Source organism: Acomys minous, assembly GCF_964271855.1.
Source record: "Acomys minous genome assembly, chromosome: 3".
Classification (NCBI taxonomy): domain Eukaryota; kingdom Metazoa; phylum Chordata; class Mammalia; order Rodentia; family Muridae; genus Acomys; species Acomys minous.
In genome coordinates, this window is record NC_140485.1 from 29835062 (window position 1) to 29856273 (window position 21212).

Below are 21212 nucleotides of genomic sequence, written 5' to 3' on the forward strand. Positions count from 1 at the left end.
GAGCCGGGCATGGGTGGTGGACAGCTGGAACTCTGGAGCCTGCAAAGAATCAATACGGTCCTGGAGCGCTAAGGTACTAAACTCTGGGTAGCCCATTCCATCGTTTCCTGGCAACCACTAGTTCCGCCCACCGATTGCCCACCTCTGGGCGTCACTAACTCTAGTCTACCAATCAACTTACAGAATTCCAGAACGTCAGGTATCAATTGGAGGGATCCTCCGTCACTCAGAGACTCCGCCCCTCCCTGCTGCTTCCTGACTCCCCGAGACGAACCTGAGCCGGGTGTTTGGAGACTGCTGAGCAGGTGATTGCGGTAGGTGAGGGGCCACGGTGTTCAGTGTGTAGCATCTCCTACTACCCCGGAACACAACTGAGGGTATCAGGGACCGGATCGTGAAGGCTAGTCAGTTGTTGAGGCCGGGGTGACTGAGGCCTGGGATCTGGACACACGGTTTCCTCCACGGTTCTGAACGTTCTGGGGTCAAGGAAAAGTCTTTACACCCAGGGACACGCGTGAGCAGATTTGGGCTTTGGGTGTATTCAGAAGACTTCAGTGGAGACTCTAAGGACTCCGTGACGTATCTGTCCCTCTTACTTTGGGCCCTCGCGCTGGCTGGACTCTGCTGGAATTTTTCAGACTTTGCCCTTGTCAGCTTTCCTGATCTTTAAAAGCCCTCTTAAAGGAAGGCGTCGACCTATTCTGTAAACCTAGATGGTTACGGAGGCCCCTCGGCTCCTCCCATGTATCTCAGCGTGGGCGGCTTTAGGTGTGTTTCCCAAGGAGGCAGGATGTTGGTGCTGGGTAAAAATAACGAATTGGAAGCAGAATATCTTATACCAGCAATGCAGCTTTGAGCAAACTATTCATTTGATCGCGTTATTTCGTCTTCCCGCTTCTTCTTCGTCCTTTTCTTGCACCACCACTTATTCTTCATCAGTTTCTGGAATTCACAATCTTTCTGCATCAGACTCCAGAGTGCAGGCATCACAGATGTGCTCCACTACACCTAACTGTGTCTGTAAAATGATGAAAATGCCTCTCTTTCAGTATTTGTATTCAGTGCTAATTATCTGGGGGACTACACATTGCATACATTTATTGAGTTATCACATTTTACCGCAATTAATATACCGCAATAAATATAGGCAATTAAAATAGTAATAGTAAAAATAAAATGTTAACAAGTATGAATGGAGGTGTGGGGGAACTTGAAGTACACAGCCCAGCTGCTACTGTAATGAATGCATTACATGCTGTTGCATGTGTGCATGCTGTTGCATTATAAGACTCTTTGACAGACACTTTTCACTAAGGAACTTTTTTTTTTTTTTATGAGTAAGACACTATGTAAGGCTGTCAGTCTGTGCCCCACCGAGGACAGACTTTAACTGCCTGGTGATAGAACGTCTATGTGTTGGAGGTCTGTAGAGAACAGTGTAGCAAGCCACTTGGGCACTGTGGAAACCTCAGAGAGATGCTTGTGTTTATTGGAGATGTAAAACCTAAGGGCTGGGACTGTGGCTTCTTCGGCGCCTTTATGGGTTCTTATCCCATAGGTGAAGGCCGTCACAAGGCAGCAGACTCTGTCCAGCCAACTGTAAAACCTTGGGCTCCTTTACGAACTTCTCAAACTCCTTTATGGATCTGTGGTGTGTGTGTGTGTGTGTGTGTGTGTGTGTGTGTGTGTGTGTGTGTTTATTTATTTATGAGATAAGGTCTCACTATATAGCCCTGACCTGGAATTTGCCAGGTAGGCCAGGCTAGCTTCAAACTCACAGATATCCACCTGCCTCGGCCTCTGGAGTTCTGGGATTAAAGGTGTGCACCACCATGCCTGGCTATACTATATTATATATATTTTAAAGATTTACTTATTTTTATTTTATATCTGTTTCTTCTACATGTATGTATATGCGCCACATGCATGCCTGGTGCCTACAGAGCCAAAAGAGGGCACTGGATGCCTTGGAACTGGAGTTAAGGATGACTGTGAGCTGCTGTGTGGGTATTGAAAACCAAATTCTAGTCCTCTACAAGAGCAGCAAGTGCCTCCCAAGTTCTGGATTTAAAGGCATGCACCACCACATCCAGCATTATTTTGTCCTGGAGCTAGTCTTTACTCACTTGAACTTCTGTTTTCCAGCTCCAAATGAAAATGTTTGAGAGCCTTGACTCTTCAGCGACAAAATCCGGCCGGGATCTCTGGGCTGAAATCTGTTCTTGTCTGCCAAGGCCAGAGCAAGAAGATGTTGCCAACAATGCCTTCTCAGACTCCTTTCTGGATTCACATCCTGTAGGTGAAGGCCGCATAGCAGCAACAGACTCTGTTGTCCAACCGTCCCCAAAGCCCTGGGCTCCCTTGCATGATTCAGAAGTGTATCTAGCATCTCTTGGTAAGTCCTCTGTAACTCTGTTTCCTTCCCTTCCGTCCCTCCTTCCCTCCCTCCTTCCTTCCCTCCCTCCCTCCTTCCTTCCCTCCCTCCTTCCCTCCCTCCTTCCCCCACCCACAGCCCCTGTGTTTTTTAGGAAGGCAAGCTGCATTACCTGTAGTTTTCTTTCTTTTTTCTTTCTTTCTTTCTTTTTTTTTTTTTTTTTTTGTCCTTGCCACATGTGGGCCAGATACAATTCTAGGGGATATGTCAGGTTGTTTACTGGAAAGGAGACCCCTCCCTTTTCTTGTACTATCTTTAAAACTATTTTTGTCTACTTCTGCTTTAAATCATTTCATCTAAATTATGTCTTATTTTTTGGCATTTTGTAGAAACCTTCTTGCTTATAAATGGTGGCCTTTTTTTTTTTTGTATGAAGCATATGGGGCTTTCTAATGGGATTGTGTGCCAGAAAAGTCATACTATCTCTGATAGCGATTTGTTTTTGTTTTTTGTTTTGTTTTGTTTTTTTGAGACAAGGTTTCTCTGTATAGCCTTGGCTGTCCTGGACTCACTTTGTAGACCAGGCTGGCCTCGAACTCACTGAGATCTGCCTGCGTCTGCTTCCCAAGTGTTGGGATTAAATGTGTGAGCCAACACTGCCTGGCTCTGATAGCGGTTTTAAAAAAAGATTTATTATTTATTTTGTGTGTCTGTGTCTGTATATGAGCGTGTGCACATACATGCCCACGGCCCTGGAGGCCAGAAGCTAGTGTCAAATCCCTTGGATCTTGAGTTACAGGTAGTTTTGAACTGGCCAACATGGGTGCTGGCAACCAATTTTGAGTCCTCTGAAAGAACAGTAAGTGCTCTTAACTAACGAGCCATCTCTCTAGGCCGCTGTTGGCTATTTTAAAAACATTCCATGAACTCATTTTCAGTGCCCGGTACTGTGGTCATAGTATCTAAAGAGACTACACACAAGAAATTAAAACTTCCTTATGCAAAGGGAGAGAGAACTGTCAATCTAGGACACCGTCTTAGTTACTCTTGTAGCGTGTGACAGAACATCATGACCAAGGCCACCTGGTCTTGTTTAATTTGGGGTTTACCACTTCAGAGAGTTAGAGTCTGTGGTGGCAGAATAAAGTCATAGTGGCAGGAACAGATAAGGGCTTACACCTTGTAAGGGGGAGAGAGAGAGAGAGAGAGAGAGAGAGAGAGAGAGATGGGAGTGAGGGCTAGAAATGGCATGAGTCTTTTAACCTCAAAGCCTGCCTCCAGTGACATACCACCTCCAACAAGGCCACACCTCCTAACTTTTCCAAGCAGTTCCACCACTAGGAACCAAGTATTCAAATGTATGAGCTTATGGGAGCCATTATCATTCAAACCACCACAGGCTGACTGTGGCTGTGATATTTATTTATGCTGCTTTTATATGTGTTTTATACATACTAGACAAACAAAAGTTCTACCTCTGATGCATATCCCCAGTCTACTCCCCACCCAATGCCTTTGCTTTTTAGACAGGGTCTCATATCCCAGGCTGGCCTTGAACTTACTGTGTAGTTGAGGATCATGTTGAATTTCTGATCCTCCTGCCTTTACCTCCTGAGTAATGGGGATTACCACAACTAGTGTCCCTGCCCTTTTAAGTACACCTTTAAAAAAAAATTATTTATTATGTATACAGTGTTCTGCCTGCATCTACACCTGCAGGCCAGAAGAGGGTGCCAGATCTCATTTATAGATGGCTGTGAGCCACCATGTGGTTGCTGGGAGTTGAACTCAGGACCTTTGGAAGAACAGACAGTGCTCTTAGCCTCTAAGCCATCTCTCCAGCCCTTAAATATACATTTTAACAGTATATAAAAACCATAAGAATTCTATATACTAACTCTATATTAGTGGATTGGGTTTTTTTGTTTGTTTTTTTGGTTTGGTTTGGTTTTTCGAGACAGGGTTTCTCTGTGTAGCCCTGGCTGTCCTGGACTTGCATTGTAAACCAGGCTGGCCTCGAACTCACAGGGATCCACCTGCCTCTGCCTCTGCCTCCTGTGTACTGGGATTAAAGGTGTGCGCCCCCACCGCCCAGCAAGCATATTTTCTTTATTTTATGTATATAAGTGCTCTATCTGCATGTACACCTGCATGTCAGAAGAGGCCATTAGAGGCTACAGATGGTTGTGAACTACCGTGTGGGTGCTGGGAATTGAACCCAGGACCTCTGGAAGAGCAGACAGTGCTCTTAACCTCTGAGCCATCTCTCCAGCCCCATATTAGCAGATTGTTAAATGAACCTATCATGTAGAGAAGCCACTGACAAGAGCAGTAGTAGATTGCCAAGTCTACTGCTGCCGCATCCACTACTCTTTCTGAAGTGTGTTAAATAATCATACCCCCCTTTTTTCTAAAAGTTAGGTAAACATTATATATGCCTCAGAAAAGCTGAAAATCCCTTAGCTATTAGCACACATCACCTGCAGGGCTTTTCTTTGTTTGTTATGGGTGAGCTCTTGCTAGTACATTGAAGAAACACTGGGTATTTATTTCTTTGATCAGTGGCGTATAACATTTCAGTTCATTTGTACATGGGGTACTGTTTAAATCAGGATAAATGTATCTTCTCAAATGTTTTTTGTTTTTGTTTTTGTTTTTTTTTTTGGTTTTTCAAGACAGGGATTCTCTGTGTAGCCTTGGCTGCCCTGGACTTGCTTTGTAGACTAGGCTGGCCTCGAACTCACAGTGATCCACCTGCCTCTGCCTCCTGAGTGCTGGGATTAAAGGCGTGCGCCACCACGCCCAGTGCTCAAATGTTTTTCATTATGGGCTGGAGAGATGACTCAGAGGTTAAGAGCACTGGCTGCTCTTCCAGAGGTCCTGAGTTCAATTTCCAGCAACCACATGGTGGTTCACAACCATCTATAATGTGATCTAATGCCCTCTTCTGGGCTGCAGGTGTACATGCAGGCAGAGCACTGTATACATAATAATAAATAAATAAATCCTTAAAAATATTTTTCATTATGGTGGAATCCATATGTCCAGGAAACTAAATCTGGAAATTATTATTTGAAGAAGCGCAATCCCATGGAGTGTTTAAGTATTTGTGTTATTTTTACAGTGGCGGAAGTTAGGCAATCACTCTGTCACTGAGCTACACAGAAGGAGGCCACCCTATGGAGAGGGACACAAGGAAGAGCCGGAAGTGAACTTAGATAATTGCTAACAAATGTCTCAGGAGAACAAAGGGAATTTCAGTAATGTTGACTAGAGGCGAACATTATGAGAAAAATGCAGGTGGGAAGGTGGAAGACAAGATGTAGGGTCCACATGAGGTTTGTAAGGAAGCCAGCAGAGAGCAGCCGGGCCTCCTCTCACGGCCAAGGGCTGGGAGAGTTCTCTTTGTGGCAGACTTCTGCTGCAGGACGATAAGGAGAAAGGCAACAGTCTGGGAAAGAACCAATCCCTTGGCTGCTTGGCAGCACGTGACCAAGGTTTATTATAAGAAGCCCTCTTGGAGGTGGTGATGGTGGTGACTGGTGACTATTGGTTGGAAAGTTAAAACTCCACTGGCCGTTTCTAAAATCAGTTAAGAAACTGGTAATTAAGAACCTTTTTGCAGCCCAGGAAAGGATTGGGTGCTAATGACAGGCAGGTTTGGAATGTTCACACAGTACCTGGTTCTGCCTGCCTGTTAAAGCCACACCTGCTTGGGAACTTAGCACCCTCAGAAGCCCATTCCATGCCCCAAAGAGCAGTTAAGGCTGGGCAGGTTGAAGATTGTTTTTACTGCCAAAGAAACCGGTGCCAAAAAGAGTCCACCAGTAAAAGCCACAATTAAAAATTCAGCAAGATAAATGCTAGATACACATTATCCTTTTTATATCCTTAAGTGAAAAATATTAACATTCATCAACTGCAAGTGTTTTATACATTGGTGGGCTTTTTGGGGGGGGGGTTGCTTGTTTGTTTTTTGAGACAGGGTTTCTCTGTGTTAGCCTTGGCTGTCCTGGACTCACTTTGTAGACCAGGCTGGCCTCAAACTCACAGCGATCCACCTGCCTCGGCCTCCCGAGTGCTGGGATTAAAGTCGTGCGCCACCATGCCCGGCTCAGTGGTCTCTTATACAAGGTATTTATTGTTTTGGTCAGTGGCTGTTAACAAGTGTCACTTGTTTAGAAATGGAAACAAAACTGCATATTATAATATTAGTTCTAAAATTAATCTCCATCCCTCAAACAGGTACCATTTTCTTGTTGTTTTAAGCATCCTTTCCTGGGAAGATGATGTCTACCTCTCCCTTATGGGGTCCCAAGGACAAAACTAAGTACTATAACACCATAGTTCACCCTAGGGGACCAATGAGTTTATCAGGCTTACTCAGAGAGCATGGTGAGGGGTTATTGCAGGAGCACGGATGACTCCAAAGCTGCTAAACCTGAAAAACATCACCCAGTCTTGATGAAGGCTTCCCAGTAGCTGCAGAGATGGAGTCTCCCTTCAGTCAGCCTTCCCCAGCTCATATCATACAGCAGCTCCTGAGGCTACCCACATGCAAGTAGGGCAGGAGGGCTGCAAGTGCAGGAAGGCGAGCCAGAATCCCAGGTGATGGTCCAGCAACCTCCTGTGGGTCGTGGCCCCCTTGGGGGCTGAGGGACCCTTCCACAGGGGCCACATATCAGATATCTTGCATATAAGATACTTACATTACAATTCATAACAGTAGCAAAACTACAGTTGTGAAGTAGCAATAGAATAATTTTGGGTGGGGGTGGGGAGGTCAGCACAGCACCAGGAACTGTAGCATTAGGCAGGTTCAGAACCACTGCTCTAAGGCAGCGTCAACAGTGAACAGGCCGCTAGCCACAATCTCCTGTAAGCTGGCAGCTGATTTAAAGATGGGAGCCGTTTTGCTCGGAGGACCACGTTCTCTGACTTGTGTGCCGACTCACACATTGCTTAACAATCAGGATTTGTGATGTTAGGTGATTTCACCAGCAAACACCGATAGAGAGTACTTACTCTTCCAGGTGAGACACGTGTGACATCACCTGTCTTATGAAATCACTACGGCATATGTGACTTGTCCTTGACTACATGCCTGAATTATACAGTTGAAGTAACGACTAAATTAAGGCAGAAAGTAATGGTGATATCATTTCTTGTGCGCTTCAAAAGAGGTCTCCCCAACAATTAAAATGCAAAGGAGAGTAATTAAACACCTTTCCTCAGGAAGCTCTGTGAATCACCCTCAAAGGATCACAAGATGTTTGCTTTTATTAGGCTCCAAGATCCGGGCCACAAATTGAGCAACTTTTTAAAATGTTGGGAGATATTTTTCTTTAATCAAGAATTTAATCCCACATAGAGATCCTCTAAAGGTCTCTTATTACTGCGTTCCCAGCAAGTCAATTCTAGCATCTAATGAACCATTGGGGCTCTCATCGTTTTCTCTAATTCTCCCTCATGAGGGTTGAAAAGCACTTCATGTCCTTGTAACAAGGAGAGAAGCCATTTGCTCCTCAGAGACGCTATTTTCAGGGAGTTGAAACAGGAGCTGGAGTACAGCATGCCAAGTCAGGGACAGCAAGCGCTCCTTAGAGAGGTACCTGCTGGGATTCTGTGATTAAAAGACAAAGCAAAACATGCCATTGATTTATTTATGAGAGCCTGTAGCTCTTCCTTTTTCCAGGGTTAAACATTTACTCAATACAGTGTAAGATATGGAGAAGGATATTCAGTCAACGTTCATGTTTTCTCTATAAATTAATTCTTGGGCCACAGAGATGGCTCAGAGGTTAAAAAGCACTGGCTGCTCTTCCAGAGGTCCTGAGTTCAATTCCCAGCAACCACATGGTGGCTCACAACCATCTGTAATGAGATCTGATGCCTTCTTCTGGCATGCAGGCACACATGCAGGCAAGGCACTGTATAAATAAATAAATTTTTAAAATGAGGGTTTTTTTTCAGAAACTATAAATGTATTCTTTTCTTTTTGTTTCTTGTTTGTTTGTTTGTTTGTTTGTTTGTTTCGAGACAGGGTTTCTCTGTGTAACCTTGGTTATCCTGGACTCGCTTTGTAGACCAGGCTGGCCTCGAACTCTCTGAGATCCACCTGCCTCTGCCTCTGGAGTCTGCCCCACCACGCCAGGCTAAAGGATTTCTTGGGGGGTAGGGTGGAGTCTATTTGGCTGGATATTTGAGATAACGTCTCTTGAGGCCTAGACTAGCCTTGAACTTGCTATTATATAGCTGATACTGACCTTAAACTCCTGATCCCCCTGCCTATGCTAGGATTATAGGCTCCTGCCATCACACCTGGCTAGAGAGAATTGTTCAGTTAGCGTTTTGCACCTTAGACTTAATTAAAATGTCGTTTTATAGTCTCTATGTTAAGCTCCATTTCTTTTCCCTTCAGAGAAGAAACTGAGAAGAATCAAAGGTTTAAATGAGGAAGTGACTTCCAAGGACATGCTTCGCACCCTGGCCCAAGCTAAGAAGGAATGCTGGGATCGATTCCTCCAGGAGAAGCTAGCATCAGAGTTTTTTGTGGATGGACTTGATTCCGATGAGAGGTAACTGACTGGCAGCTGGTTTCACTGAGAATACTTTTCACTCACTTAAAGAGCTCAGGGGTGGTGGCATCAGAGTGCTGGGACCAGTTGATACCGATATCTCTCTGAGATGAAATCAGCCCTTGGAAACTTGCTCAGTTTGCCCTTTAGACCAGCATAGGCTCTTCAGAGTGGTAAATACCCTCAGCTACGTCTTGGCCACAGATGAATAGACTTGAGGGTGAACTGTATGTTCTAAGTATGCAGTGCACTGGGGAAGAACCAATGAGGCCACAGCTAGGACCACGTCTTTTTATCCCCTCATCTTCATTGCCATGGACTTCCATCCCAATAAATGTGTGTGGGTCAAACGAATAGGTTTATTAGGCTTAGTATGCGATGCCGCTGTGCTTGGGAGACAGAGTGTTAGTTACTCTTCTGCTGTGATAAGACATCATGACCAAGGCAAGTTACACAAGGAAGGGTTTATTCGGGGCTTACGATTTCAGGGGGACCAGAGTCCATCGCTGTCACAGCAGGAAAGCATGGCAGCAGGTAGGCATGGTGACTGGAGCTGGATCCTCAGAGCTGAGGGTTTACATCTTGAACCACAAACAGGGAGCAGAGAGAATAAACTTGGGATGGTGGGAGGCTTTGAAACGTCAGAGCTATCCCCCAGAGATGCATTTCTTCAAGCAAGACCACACCTCCTAATCCTTCCCAACAGCACCACTGACTGGAGACACTTCATTCAAACAAGCACATCCCACTTCCCTGGCCCTCACAGGCTTGTGACTGCATCATAATGCAAGATGCGTTTAGTCTAACTTTAAGAGTCCCCATGGTCTTTCAGTCGCAACACTGTTCTGAAGACTAAAGTCTCTTTTGAGACCCAAGGCAATCTCTTTCTTAACTGTAGCCTTCTGTAAAGCTGCCAGCCTACTCCGGGTTCAGTGCAACACCTTGTCTCAAAGGAATAAGGTGGAGAAGAATGGCTCAAGACACTGGATCTTGAGTTGGAGAGAAGGCTCAGAGGCTAAGAGCACTGGCTGCTCTTCTAGAGACCTTGAGTTCAATTCCCAGCAACCACATGGCAGCTAATAACCATCTATAACATGATCTGATGCCCTCTTCTGGCATGCAGGTATACATACAGACAGAGCACTCATATACATAAAATAAATAAATTAATCTTAAAAAAAAAGAAAAGAAAAGAAAAGACACTAGATATCTTCTCTTCTCCTCTGAGTGCATACCCAAGGGTCTCTGTACCTGCACTCACATACACTGCACATGTACATCACATACACACACAATTTAAAAACTGATGGATATAGTAACAACTATAATTTTTTTTGAGACAGGGTTTCTCCATGTAGCCTTGGCTGTTCTGGACTCACTTTGTGGGCCAGGCTGGCCTCGAACTCACAACGTCTGCCTCCTGAGTGCTGGGATTACAGGCTTGCGCCGCTGCACCCGGCACCAACTATAATTTTAAGTAAAGGTCTTAGAGGACTATGACTTAAGTTCCCAACACACAATTAATACTGATTTTGAGAGTCCCATTGTGTCGTGTGAAGATGCTACTGCTGGAATCAAGGCCAGTGTCTAAATCACACCTCAGAGTCACACTTTGTTTAATTTACAAAGCACGTTGAGTTGCAGTCTCACATTTTGAGTCAGCACACCCTCAGATCCTTCAGAAAACGGTGATATTTTTAAGGTCAGCCGAACTCCCCACAGAAGGCTCAAAAGATAATTTTTTTCTATCTCTAAAGGCTTAACATAAATGAGTCTTAAGTTGCCCCAAACAGGTGATTTGAAGATTCCTGACCCATTCATAACTCGGCATAATGTTCTGTCTTCCTGAAAAGCCCCCTCTACTCCAGTTCTTGTTTTTGTTTTTGCTTTGTTTTGTTTTTCAAGACAGGGTTTCTCTCTGTAGCCCTTGGCTGCCCTGGACTCGCTTTGTAGACCAGGCTGGCCTCGAACTCACAGTGATCCACCTGCCTCTGCCTCCCGAGTACTGGGATTAAAGGCGTGCGCCACCACCATGCCCAGCTCCAGTTCTCAGAAGACAAAACTTTCTCTTGCATGGTCAATTACGAATTCCTTCTTTCTGAAACCACATTACTGTTTACATAAGCATACATCAAGCCGAGTGACCTCCTTGTTTGTTTTGACTTTCCCTTTTCTATAGAAATAATTTGAACAGGGGCTGGAGAGATGGCTCAGAGGTTGGGAGTGCTGGCTGCTCTTCTGGAGGTCCGAGTTCGGTTCCTGGCAACCACATGGTGGCTCACAACCATCTATAATGAGATCTGGTGCCCTCTTCTGGTGTGCAGGCAAATATGTAGGCAGGGCACTGTGTGCATAATAAATCTTTAAAAAGAAAAAAAATGATTTGAACAGATCCATGAAAAGGGCAGAAGATGAAGAGTAAACGTCTCTTTCACCTGATTCTCTTGAGCTGTGGCCCTAAGTCAACCTACTGCTTATTCTGACCTCTGACCTGGGGCTCTGTCCCTCTTACCTACGTCTGCAGGAACGCTTCTGTCACTATGCAGAACAAGCACTGGGAGACAGTAGCTATGCATTTGTTTTGAAACTCAAAGTACACATTTTAAACAGGCCACTTTGTGTTCCGTGAGGACCAGGAGATTCCTCGTGTGAGAGATGCTACTGTTTAATACGTAGCCGTATGGTTCTGTGCTTTTTGTTTGTTTCTTTGATATAGTCTCATTCTGTCGCCGAGGCTAGCCTTGAACTTGTGACAAGGCCTCCTGCCTCAGCCTCCTGAGTGCTGAGAACTGTGGGTTTGAGCCACCAATACCTAATTGTTGAGAGTTCCTGAAGAGCATACGATGGGTTTATATTCTTTGTAGCCATTTTATTTTACTGTGAATGTGTAATAACTGTAAGGTGTAGGATCCTGGGTACTTAAGGGAGGTAGGAGAGAGATCACCCTGACAACCAACTAGTCCCCCTCTCTCGGCAGCACATGAAGAGAGCCCTGGCGTAAGGGCCATTCCTTGGTGGGAACATCGGCTGCTCAGATGTTTCTATCTTGAGATCTTACCCACCTCACTACCCCCCAGAAATTACAGTTCTTACAAATAAGCTGTGTTTGTGTAATCAAGCTTCACATTGTCTTAGATAGGAAATATCTCAGGTTTTCTGTCTCACCCATAATTTGATGTTTATTTGAGTGTTTCACCTCTTGACAATGTCTCTCCCCTTCAGGCTAGAGGGAACAAAAGCTAAGACTGAGGCCCAGGCTCTTCAGCTATTCTGATCAAGCCTGCAGAGGCCCTGCTTATAGCCCAAGTGCCCACTAGGGGGTAAATGATGCTGTTGAGCTCCCAGGATGTGGAGCTGTCAGAGTAGTAGCATGGCTCTCCCGGTGTTAGCAGGGAAAAGCAGAGGTGGGAAGAAATTGGTGGTGGGCGGGAAGGCGGTATGCCCGTAACTGAGCTAATCATTAAGTAATTAATCACCGAGGTCTGACCCAGCCGTTCCTTTCTTCTACTCCTTTGTAGCACCTTGGAACATTTCAGACGGTGGCTCCAGCCGGATAAAGTTGCCATCAGCACAGAGGAGGTCCAGTTGCTCATCCCTCCAGAGTCGCAAGCTGAGAAGCCGGAGGCCGGGGACGAGCCAGCCGCGGCAGCAGAACAATAAATTACACACACATCCGCCAAGCAGCTGTCTGGGGCCCAGGGGGAACCGTGGAGAGCTTGACAGCACGGCAGCAAGGAGAAATCCAGGCAGGGGGAAAAGCCCAGCCTTCCACTCCACAAAGCAAACAGCTGCTGGCCCCTGGGGACTTGCTTCAAGCTGGCATGTGTGACTGTCTTGGATGAAGTGACTGACCCAGTGTGTGCTGGATCAAAACACTGCTTTCCTTGATGTCTCACAGCTTGACCGAGCTCTGTGGCTGCAGGTTAGAGGTCTGTAAGGATCCAGTGAAGAACAGGATGTGAAAGTGCTTGGGGACATTGGAACCCTTGTATATGATGTACCAGTTAAGTGAGCCATCCTCCCACCCCCCCCCACCCCCTGCCCTCTTCTGGGTCTTCATGCCTGTGTCTCAAGCATTCCATAGCTAAGTAGACAGGAGCAAGTGTAGCCAAGAGGAGTGGAGTCAGTCTCCTTGGGTCCAAGCCCTCTTGGGGCTTTCTCACATTCTCATCATAAATGGAAGGACTCTAGGGAAATGGGGTTTTCCTTTTGATTTGTTCCTCGTGTCAGAAATGGAGGGGGGAAAAAAAAGAAGCAGGAAACTGTGGGTGTGTTTATATCTGTGTAGATATATTTTCCTTTTCATGGCTTCTCCCTCAGCTTCTTGTACCAAGTTCCACAGCAGACTTCTAAACACGGCTCAGTGTTTGATACAGCTCTTGGTTAGTTCCAAACTCGCGCCCTGTGGCAACTTTCCTGATTGAGCATTTATATTCCCTGTTTTTTGTGTTGTACTTCATGTAAAGTTTGACTTGTCTATATAAAACTTTCTCGTTGGAACAGCTGTGTGGTGTGGGCGGTACCCTTGTCCATTTCCTCTCACATGAACACCTAGGAAGGAGGGAAGGACAGACAAACGCATGCTAAGGCAGGGGAGCTAGCGACCTTTGCCAGCCTGATCTACAGAGAGAGTTTGAGGATAGCCAGGGATACATAGACAGACCCTGTCTCAGAACAGAAAATATTTTTTTTATTTAATTACTTTTTTAAAAAGTTTATTTATTTATAACTTATACAGTATTCTGCCTGCATGCACGCCAGAAGAGGGCGCCAGATCTCATTATAGATGATTAGGAGCCACCATGTAGTTGCTGGGAACTGAACTCAGGACCTTTGGAAGAGCAGTCAGTGCTCTTAACCTCAGAGCCATCTCTCCAGCCCTTAATTATTTATTTTATTTATGTATGTGTGTGTTTGCTTGTGTGAGTTGATGTGTACCACATATGCGCATGAGCCCATGGTGACCATAAGAGGATGCCAGATCCTTTGCAACTGAAGTTGTAAGGTGCCATGTGCGTGCTAGGAACTGGACCCAGGTTTTCTTCAAGAGTAATAAATGCTCTTAAAACTGCTGATCCATCTCTTCAGCCCCAGGCCTCTTGTTTGTAGCATAACCCTCCAGCAGTTTAAACTGAAATGTTCTGTGTTAAGGTTCTGGGACTGTGCCTGCCAGGTAACAATGTCCAAATCCATAATGATGAGAAGTATACCCAAAATTTTTCCCAGAATCCTTGACTATTTCTAAATCTAGGATTTGCCTTATTGAAGATAGAAGCCAAATAAGCCATACCATATACTTGCTTAATGAAAGAAATACTTTATAATTTCCACATATGCTTTTCTTGCCTCCTTTTTTCATTAATTACTGATATTAGCTTTATTCCTACTACTTTTGGTCAGATGGGTATGTCCGATGTAAAAAGTGGCCCTGGGTGGCACCTCAGGGAAGCCTGAACACGGGTGGAATCCCGCATTGAACCAAGCTGTCAAGCTGCCATCTCTGTCTGGGGGTCAGATGACAGACCTCGCTCCTCCCCCAGGGCCATCTGATGGCTTCAGCCAAATGGAGAGGATTAGAGGGAGAAGGCTAAGGTGCTTCTTCCTCTTATATGAGAAGAGAAAGCCATTCTTCCCAGTAACACCAAGGAAGAAGTTCAACACCGCCCCGAGACACTCTTCACGAAGAGCAGCTGGTCCTAGGAGAGTCGGACATATTTTTGTTTAACAGCAGAAAGTAGTTCTATAATTAAGGCAAAATCCTAGCCTTTTCTTTCCTCTACCTCCTATTTTCTACCTCAGAAATAGACATTTTGGGGGCTGGAGAAATAGGTCAACAGTTACAAGCACTTGCTGGCCTTTGCAGGGGACCTAAGCTCCGTTCCCCTCACCCACACCAGACAGCTCACAGTTGCTTGTAATTCCAGCTTCAGGAGATCCAACACCCTATTCTTCCTTCTGAGGGCACCCACACACAGAAGTGCACACACACACACACACACACACACATACACACACACACACACACAATATAGCTGGGCGTGGTGGCACACACCTTTAATCCCAGCACTCAAGAGGCAGAGGCAGGTGGATCGGTGGGAGTTTGAGGCCAGCCTGGTCTACAAAGCAAGTCTAGGACAGCCGAGGCTACACAGAGAAACCCTGTCTGGAAAACAAAACAAAACAAAACAAAGTAAAAACAAAAACAAGCAGAACATAGACATTTTGGTATAAGAAGGAAGAAGACTGATTTAAAGGAAACCTTGGTGGAGGTGTGAGAGGAAGGTTCCAGATCTCCAACCATCTTAGAACCAGTTAGTTTTAGCTATGGTCTTTTAACTGTTTTCGAGGTGACAGCTAAGTAATTACTCTTTAAAAAGGTAAAAAAAAAAAACCACAAAAACCCTTTAATCTAAACTGAATCTGACATTAGCTCCCAAAGCCAACTCTATATTCATATAGATTTGTCTTAGGCTCTTGAAAGGGCACTAAATTTGAAACTAGGCATGTGGGGTGCTATCTTTGTCCTGTGGCTTACTGTGTGGTCATAAATAAGTCAAGTGACCTCTTTGTGTTCCAGTTCTCTTTCAGTAATTAGACTAACCATAGGAAAAATAAGATTGGCCTAACACGCTAATCTGTTTCCTTTCACCCTGAAACTCTAGGGAGAACTTCCTCAAATTGGTGAGATGCGTGAGCTGGGAGAGCCTTTATGGCCCCAGCTTCCTTCCTTGTGCCCTTACTGAACCGGATCAAAAGGTAGAGCAAATGCAGTGATAATGCTCAACCTCGAAGCCATTGAAGGGTAATTACCAGGCAAGGATAAGGCAGTAATGACCTGGTATAGCCAGGGAGGTTGGATGGGAGCCAGGGAAGCAAGCTAAGAGACTGCCACTGTTTTTTTTTTCCTGGCACACGCACTCATCACCCAGGGCTTGGCAAGGTCAGTACTGGAATGGCACAGGCTTGCATCCAGTACCTGCTCCAGAAATAGGCTCCGGACATTCACACAGCATAAACAAGTATCCTACCAACTGTTGCCAAGGTGTGCCCCTTCCAAGCAGGCCTGCCTGACAGGATGATTGCTGGGAAGAGGAAAGATGCCCTGAGCTACTCCTTCCACCCTGCCTCCCCAAGCCACGTGGAATTGCTAGCATTTTCTTGAGAGGATCCCATTCAGCACTGGCTCTATTTCAGCTACAAGAGTTGAGACAGGACACTGCCCATCATAATCATAGTTTGTAAGGGCACTGTTTGCTCACGCCTAGCAGTGGACTATTTAAGGCAGAGAGTCATTCATCCAACCAAGGTGTGCTGAGCCTCTGCCATCTTCCAGGCAGTGGGCGTGGCAGTAAAGAAAAAGCAAAACCCCAACAGAAAGAAGTGTTAAGTATAGGGCTCTTTGGGAGCATCTGCAAGGGAGAGATGAGAGCCCGAGGCCAGCTAGTGGCAGGTGTGGGAGAGATGCCACGTGGGGATGGTCCAGGAGAACCAGCAGGAGCAGGAAGAAATAAGACAGTTAAAGAGCATAGGGACCCACTAAGTGTGTACAAAGGCCTAAGGCAAAAGGGTGTTTGAAGGATCTTGAGAAAGGTGTCCAGTGAGGCTGAAGCACTGAGAACAAAGAAAACAATAAAAAGAGAAGTTAACGAAGCAAGGCCACGTGAGAAGGGCTTCACAGCCAAGGCAAGGAGTTGGAGAAGACGAGGTAACGGGCCACGTGAAGAAGTGACAAGATCAGATTTGCACCTCGAAAGATGGCCATGCTACTCAGGCATGACCCGGTTAACTTGATGAGAGATGTACAGATTATTCACGTTCAGCAGTGATAAATATATCTCTGTGAGATGAAACAAGTACAGGGCTTGTGGTTTTTTTCCTAGCTTGATTTATTTTATTTCTCCCCCTGTTACACGACAAATAGAGTTATGTGCGGCAAACTGTACGCTCACGTTACAGGGTGGCGCCTACACTCCTCCACTGAGCTGTCAGGCCAATGGTCCCTCCCTTTGAACTTGGCAGACCTTTATGTCGCCGCCTTGATAACAGAGTACAGCCAAGTGATACAAGTCTGAGGCTAACACTGTAGAAGTTTTCCATCTGCTTCTCCCTCCTTCATTCCAACCTTTTTCACTCCCTTCCCCCCCCCACACACACCTTCATTCAAATTATTTCCATTCCTGGCCTTTAATCAGGCCTACTTAGTGTTAAGTGTTAAATGGAATTAAGACAGTCCGCCTCCGCAAAAACCTGAGAACTTCACGGGCAAACCATGGCTTACATCATTAGGTTCCGGTTGGATTTGTTACTTGTTGCCACGCCCAAAGGATGACCGTGATTTAGAAGTCAGACAGCTAATGTCAACTATATCATCCCACGGCCTCTTCTAGTTTCTGATGACGACGACAAAATGTTTATATTCTGACAACAGTATGGATGGATGAAAGCAAAGTTGGCTGTGTGGGGTCCAGTTTGAAATGTTACATTTGTTTTGGAAGGCTTGGGGACTTTTTCTTTGCTCTTAGGATGTAGAGCGACAGAAGGAAAATGTCTTCTGTGCCCTAACAAAGAGAAATAGCCAGATAGCCTACATAATTAGAGCACTCTTTGTCTGTCTGTCTGTCTGTCTTTCTGTCTGTCTCTCTTTCTCTCTCTCTCTCTCTCTTTTCTGAGGCAGGGTTTCCCTTTGTTGCTCTGATTGCCTAGCAACTCACTCTGTAGACCAGACTGGCCTCAGACTCAGAGACCTGTTTGCCTCTGCCCTCCTGAATGCTGAGATTAAAGGTGTGCGCCACCACCGATCTGGCAAAGACTGCTTATGTTTTGTTTTTTTGTGTGTATGATCCTGGAGATTGAACCCAGAACCTTCCTTCTGTTAAGTAAGTGCTCTGCCAAGGGGCTATATAAACCAGCCTCAATCATAGGTTTTCCTAAGCCATTCAGAAAGCTGAGCTCACAAGGCAATCAAGTAAAACCCCTCCCAAGAGCCCTAGCTCCACATACATGAGCTGCCACAACTCTGGCAAAGATGTGGCCATCATACAGTGAGTGAGAAGAAATCTACAAAAATGTTAACAACTGTGTAAAGGGTATCTCTGGGTGATCATATCTGTTTAGAAGAGCTTGAGACTGGCTTGGGGTGTACTTCAGTGGCAGAGCACTTGTGTAGCATGCCAGAGACCCTGGGTTGGACACTCAGCACTGGAAAGAAAAGAAAAAGTGAGATAACCACTTCAGACACAGGAAGTGCACACTCACAAGCAGCCTTGATTCAAGAAGCCCATCTCCCGGGCCCTGAGAGAAAGTAGAAACAGAGCAGGAGACAAGAGAGAGCTTCCTCCTTGGAGGCACAGCCCACAGACATTGTCCAGGTGGTGGCTACTGGGAAATAAAAACTCCATTTCCACAATTGGCGCCTGTAAGCAAAGGCCTTAAGTCACTAGGGAAAGAAGCAATAGCTTCTTGCTTCAGGACACAGATAAAAGCAAGAGCCATCTGTTTTTAGGAAGTACAAACTCAGTGAACATGGTCAAAGATCCATTGCTGGGCTGGAGAGATGGCTCAGGGGTTAAGAGCAATGCCTGCTCTTCCAGAGGTCCCAAGTTGAATTTCCAGCAAGCACTTGGTGACTAACAACCATCTATAATGTGATCTCATGCCCTCTTCTGGCCTGCAGCTCTCATATATACATAAAATAATTAAATAAAAAAATTTTTAAAAAGATCCATTACTTCTGGGAAGAGAGTAGAAACCAAATGCAAACAAACCAATGAGCTGGTTTGTTTTTGCATGAGTGTGGGGAAGGGGGTGGGAGGGGGTGGGGCTTGAGGGGATGGGGTGGGTAATAGAGTTCGAACTACGGAGCAAATTCTGGGTCTTAGACCCTGGGAGGAGGAGGACAACGAGGAGGAAAAATAGTAAAAAAAAAAAAAAAAAAAAAAAGCTCTGGTTGGCACACCTTTGATCTCAGTGCTTGGAAGGTAGGGGCAGACAGATCTCTGTGAGTTCGAGGCCAGCTTGGTCAGCCTGGTCTTCAAAACAAGTCTAAGACATCCAAGGATACACAGAGAAACCCCTGTCTCAAAAAGGGAAGAAGAAGAAGAAGAAGAAGAAGAAGAAGAAGAAGAAGAAGAAGAAGAAGAAGAAGAAGAAGAAGAAGAAGAAGCAGCAGCAGCAGAAGCAGCAGAAGCAGCAGCGGTAAAAGAAAGAAAAAACTCTGTCTGCATCTGCCCCAGGGTCAGGAGCAAGAAACTGAAGGTTAAAGAATCAACAAAGTTTGCTGTGTTAAGGGGAGGACAACAGTCATTTGTAGGCGTCTGAAATCAGCTGCAGGTAGAAGTCAGAGTTTGGCGGCCATCGGGAGGGAGGAGCAGAAACTGAGAAAGCTCTAATTTATTAATACTTTAAAACATTTTAAACTGGGCAGTGGTGGCGCACGCCTGTAATCCCAACACTCGGGAGGCGTTGGAACACAGGTGGATCTCTGTGAGTTTGAGGCCAGCCTGGTCTACAAAATGAGTCTAGGACAGCCGAGGCTGTACAGAGAAACCCTGTCTCGAAAAAACAAAACAACAACAACAAAACAAAAAATAAAACAAAAACAAAAACAAAGCAAAAACCACTCCCTCACAGATGTACCTAGCCTCTTGCGCTTTAGTTTGTTCCAGGTGTAGTGAGGTTGACAACCAAGAATAGCCCGTCACACCTGATAACCCGAGTGCAATCCCCAGCACCCACATGGTAGAAGGAGAAAATCAGCTCTTGCACACCATTTTTTGTGTGTTGTGCAAGACCTCTGCATGTGCTCTGTGGTCCACATGTGTGCAGAACACACACAAAGAAACGTAATTGGTTTAAACAACTTAAATAAAAAGTTGTTAAGGCTAGGGATGGAGAGGCAGTTCAGTGGTTCAAAGTACCAACTGCTCTTGCAGAAAACCCAAGTTGGGCTCACAGCACCTACGTGCCTCCAGGGGATTCAATGCCCTTTTCTGACCCCCCCCCCACAAGCTCCTGCACACACACGTGTGCACATGCACACTCGCATACACACAAGATGGTTTTTTAATTGTTAAGGCTGAAGCTAAGCTAGGATAGCAAGGAACCAAATGCTGTCCTGTCCCCATGAGGTTAAACTCAGCATAAAATAAGCAACAAGTGCCTAGGACTGGTAGCGGGGCAGCGAGTGGGGACAGTGGAGAAGCCTTGGAGGCTAACTCAAGAACACAGAAGTCCCTGACAACTGCCCACACAGAGGAATCTGAAGCCTGGGGTACCCCGGGTTTAGTGAGAGCAATGAAACCCAAGCTGCCTGACTTCTAACCAGATTGACTTAACTCTCCTCCACCAACAGGCTCCAGTCAGGGGCATGTCCACTTTCAGGCTTAAATACCATTTGCTGTTGACTTCAATCTCTGCTGTTTTAGATACCATGGAAATTCAGTTGAAAAAAAAAAATCAAAGCCAACATCTTCACCACCACCCCAAAAAATCCCACTCAAAACACACAAAAAAGGCACGAAAGGAAAAAAAAAATCTCCATTAGGGTCTGTTGTTTAAAAAGAAGTCGATAGGCCCAAGTTCACATACATACCAAACAGATGTTGAATTATCAGACAAGGGCTTTAAAATAATTATCATTAATTTGTTAAAAGGTCTAGTGGAAAAAAATGAGCAACTTGTATGAACAGATGGGGAATCCTGCAGAGACGTAGACAGCATAAGTCAAATGGAAACGCTACAAATGAAAACACGCTATCTGAGATAAAACACTCCAGCAGGGCTTTCAGTAGCTAGGCAGAGCTGAGAAAAGAGCCGCTGAGCCTCGAACACAGGTAAACTAAAAACCACCTGAACTGAAACACAAAGAGAAAATGGGATGAGTGGGGGGCGGGGGGAAATCGACCAACCAAGATAGCAAGAGCCACTCCAAGGGACGGCAGCATCTGATATATGGTTAGCGCCAGGAAGAAAGAGGCAGAAGGGGTACTGGAAGAGGTGATGGACAAGGATGTGGCAGTGAGGCTAAAACCAGTGACAACCAGGAGAATCTCTTCCAGACTTGGCAGCCAAGCCGAAGGGCAGAGTGGAGCATGGTGTCCCTGGTCTGCCTTGGAATCACCTGTGATTCAGTGGAACGGCAGGGTCTTTGTCCTGGTGTTAGATGGAGTCATCGGTCGATGATGATGGAGGATATAGGCCAGAAAACAGAAGGGTAGAGCAGATTGACAAGACTGTAGAGAAGCAGCCCCAAAGTACACAGG

At 45.5% G+C, this 21212-nt stretch overlaps 1 protein-coding gene across 2 annotated transcripts; it reads left to right on the forward strand.

Annotated features, from left to right (window-relative positions):
- The first annotated feature begins 228 nt into the window (after positions 1-228).
- On the forward strand, positions 229-13452 carry CCDC32 (coiled-coil domain containing 32). 2 transcript variants are annotated; one of them, XM_084776403.1, is made up of 4 exons: positions 229-314; positions 2146-2395; positions 8796-8952; positions 12471-13452. In XM_084776403.1, exons 2-4 carry the CDS (start codon positions 2152-2154, stop codon positions 12610-12612), a joined length of 543 nt encoding a protein of 180 aa, XP_084632529.1. In that variant the 5' UTR covers positions 229-314; positions 2146-2151; the 3' UTR covers positions 12613-13452. The 2 variants fall into 2 exon arrangements, with proteins under 2 accessions (XP_084632529.1, XP_084632530.1); XM_084776404.1 differs by having other exon boundaries at positions 239-305.
- The last annotated feature ends 7760 nt before the right edge of the window (positions 13453-21212 follow it).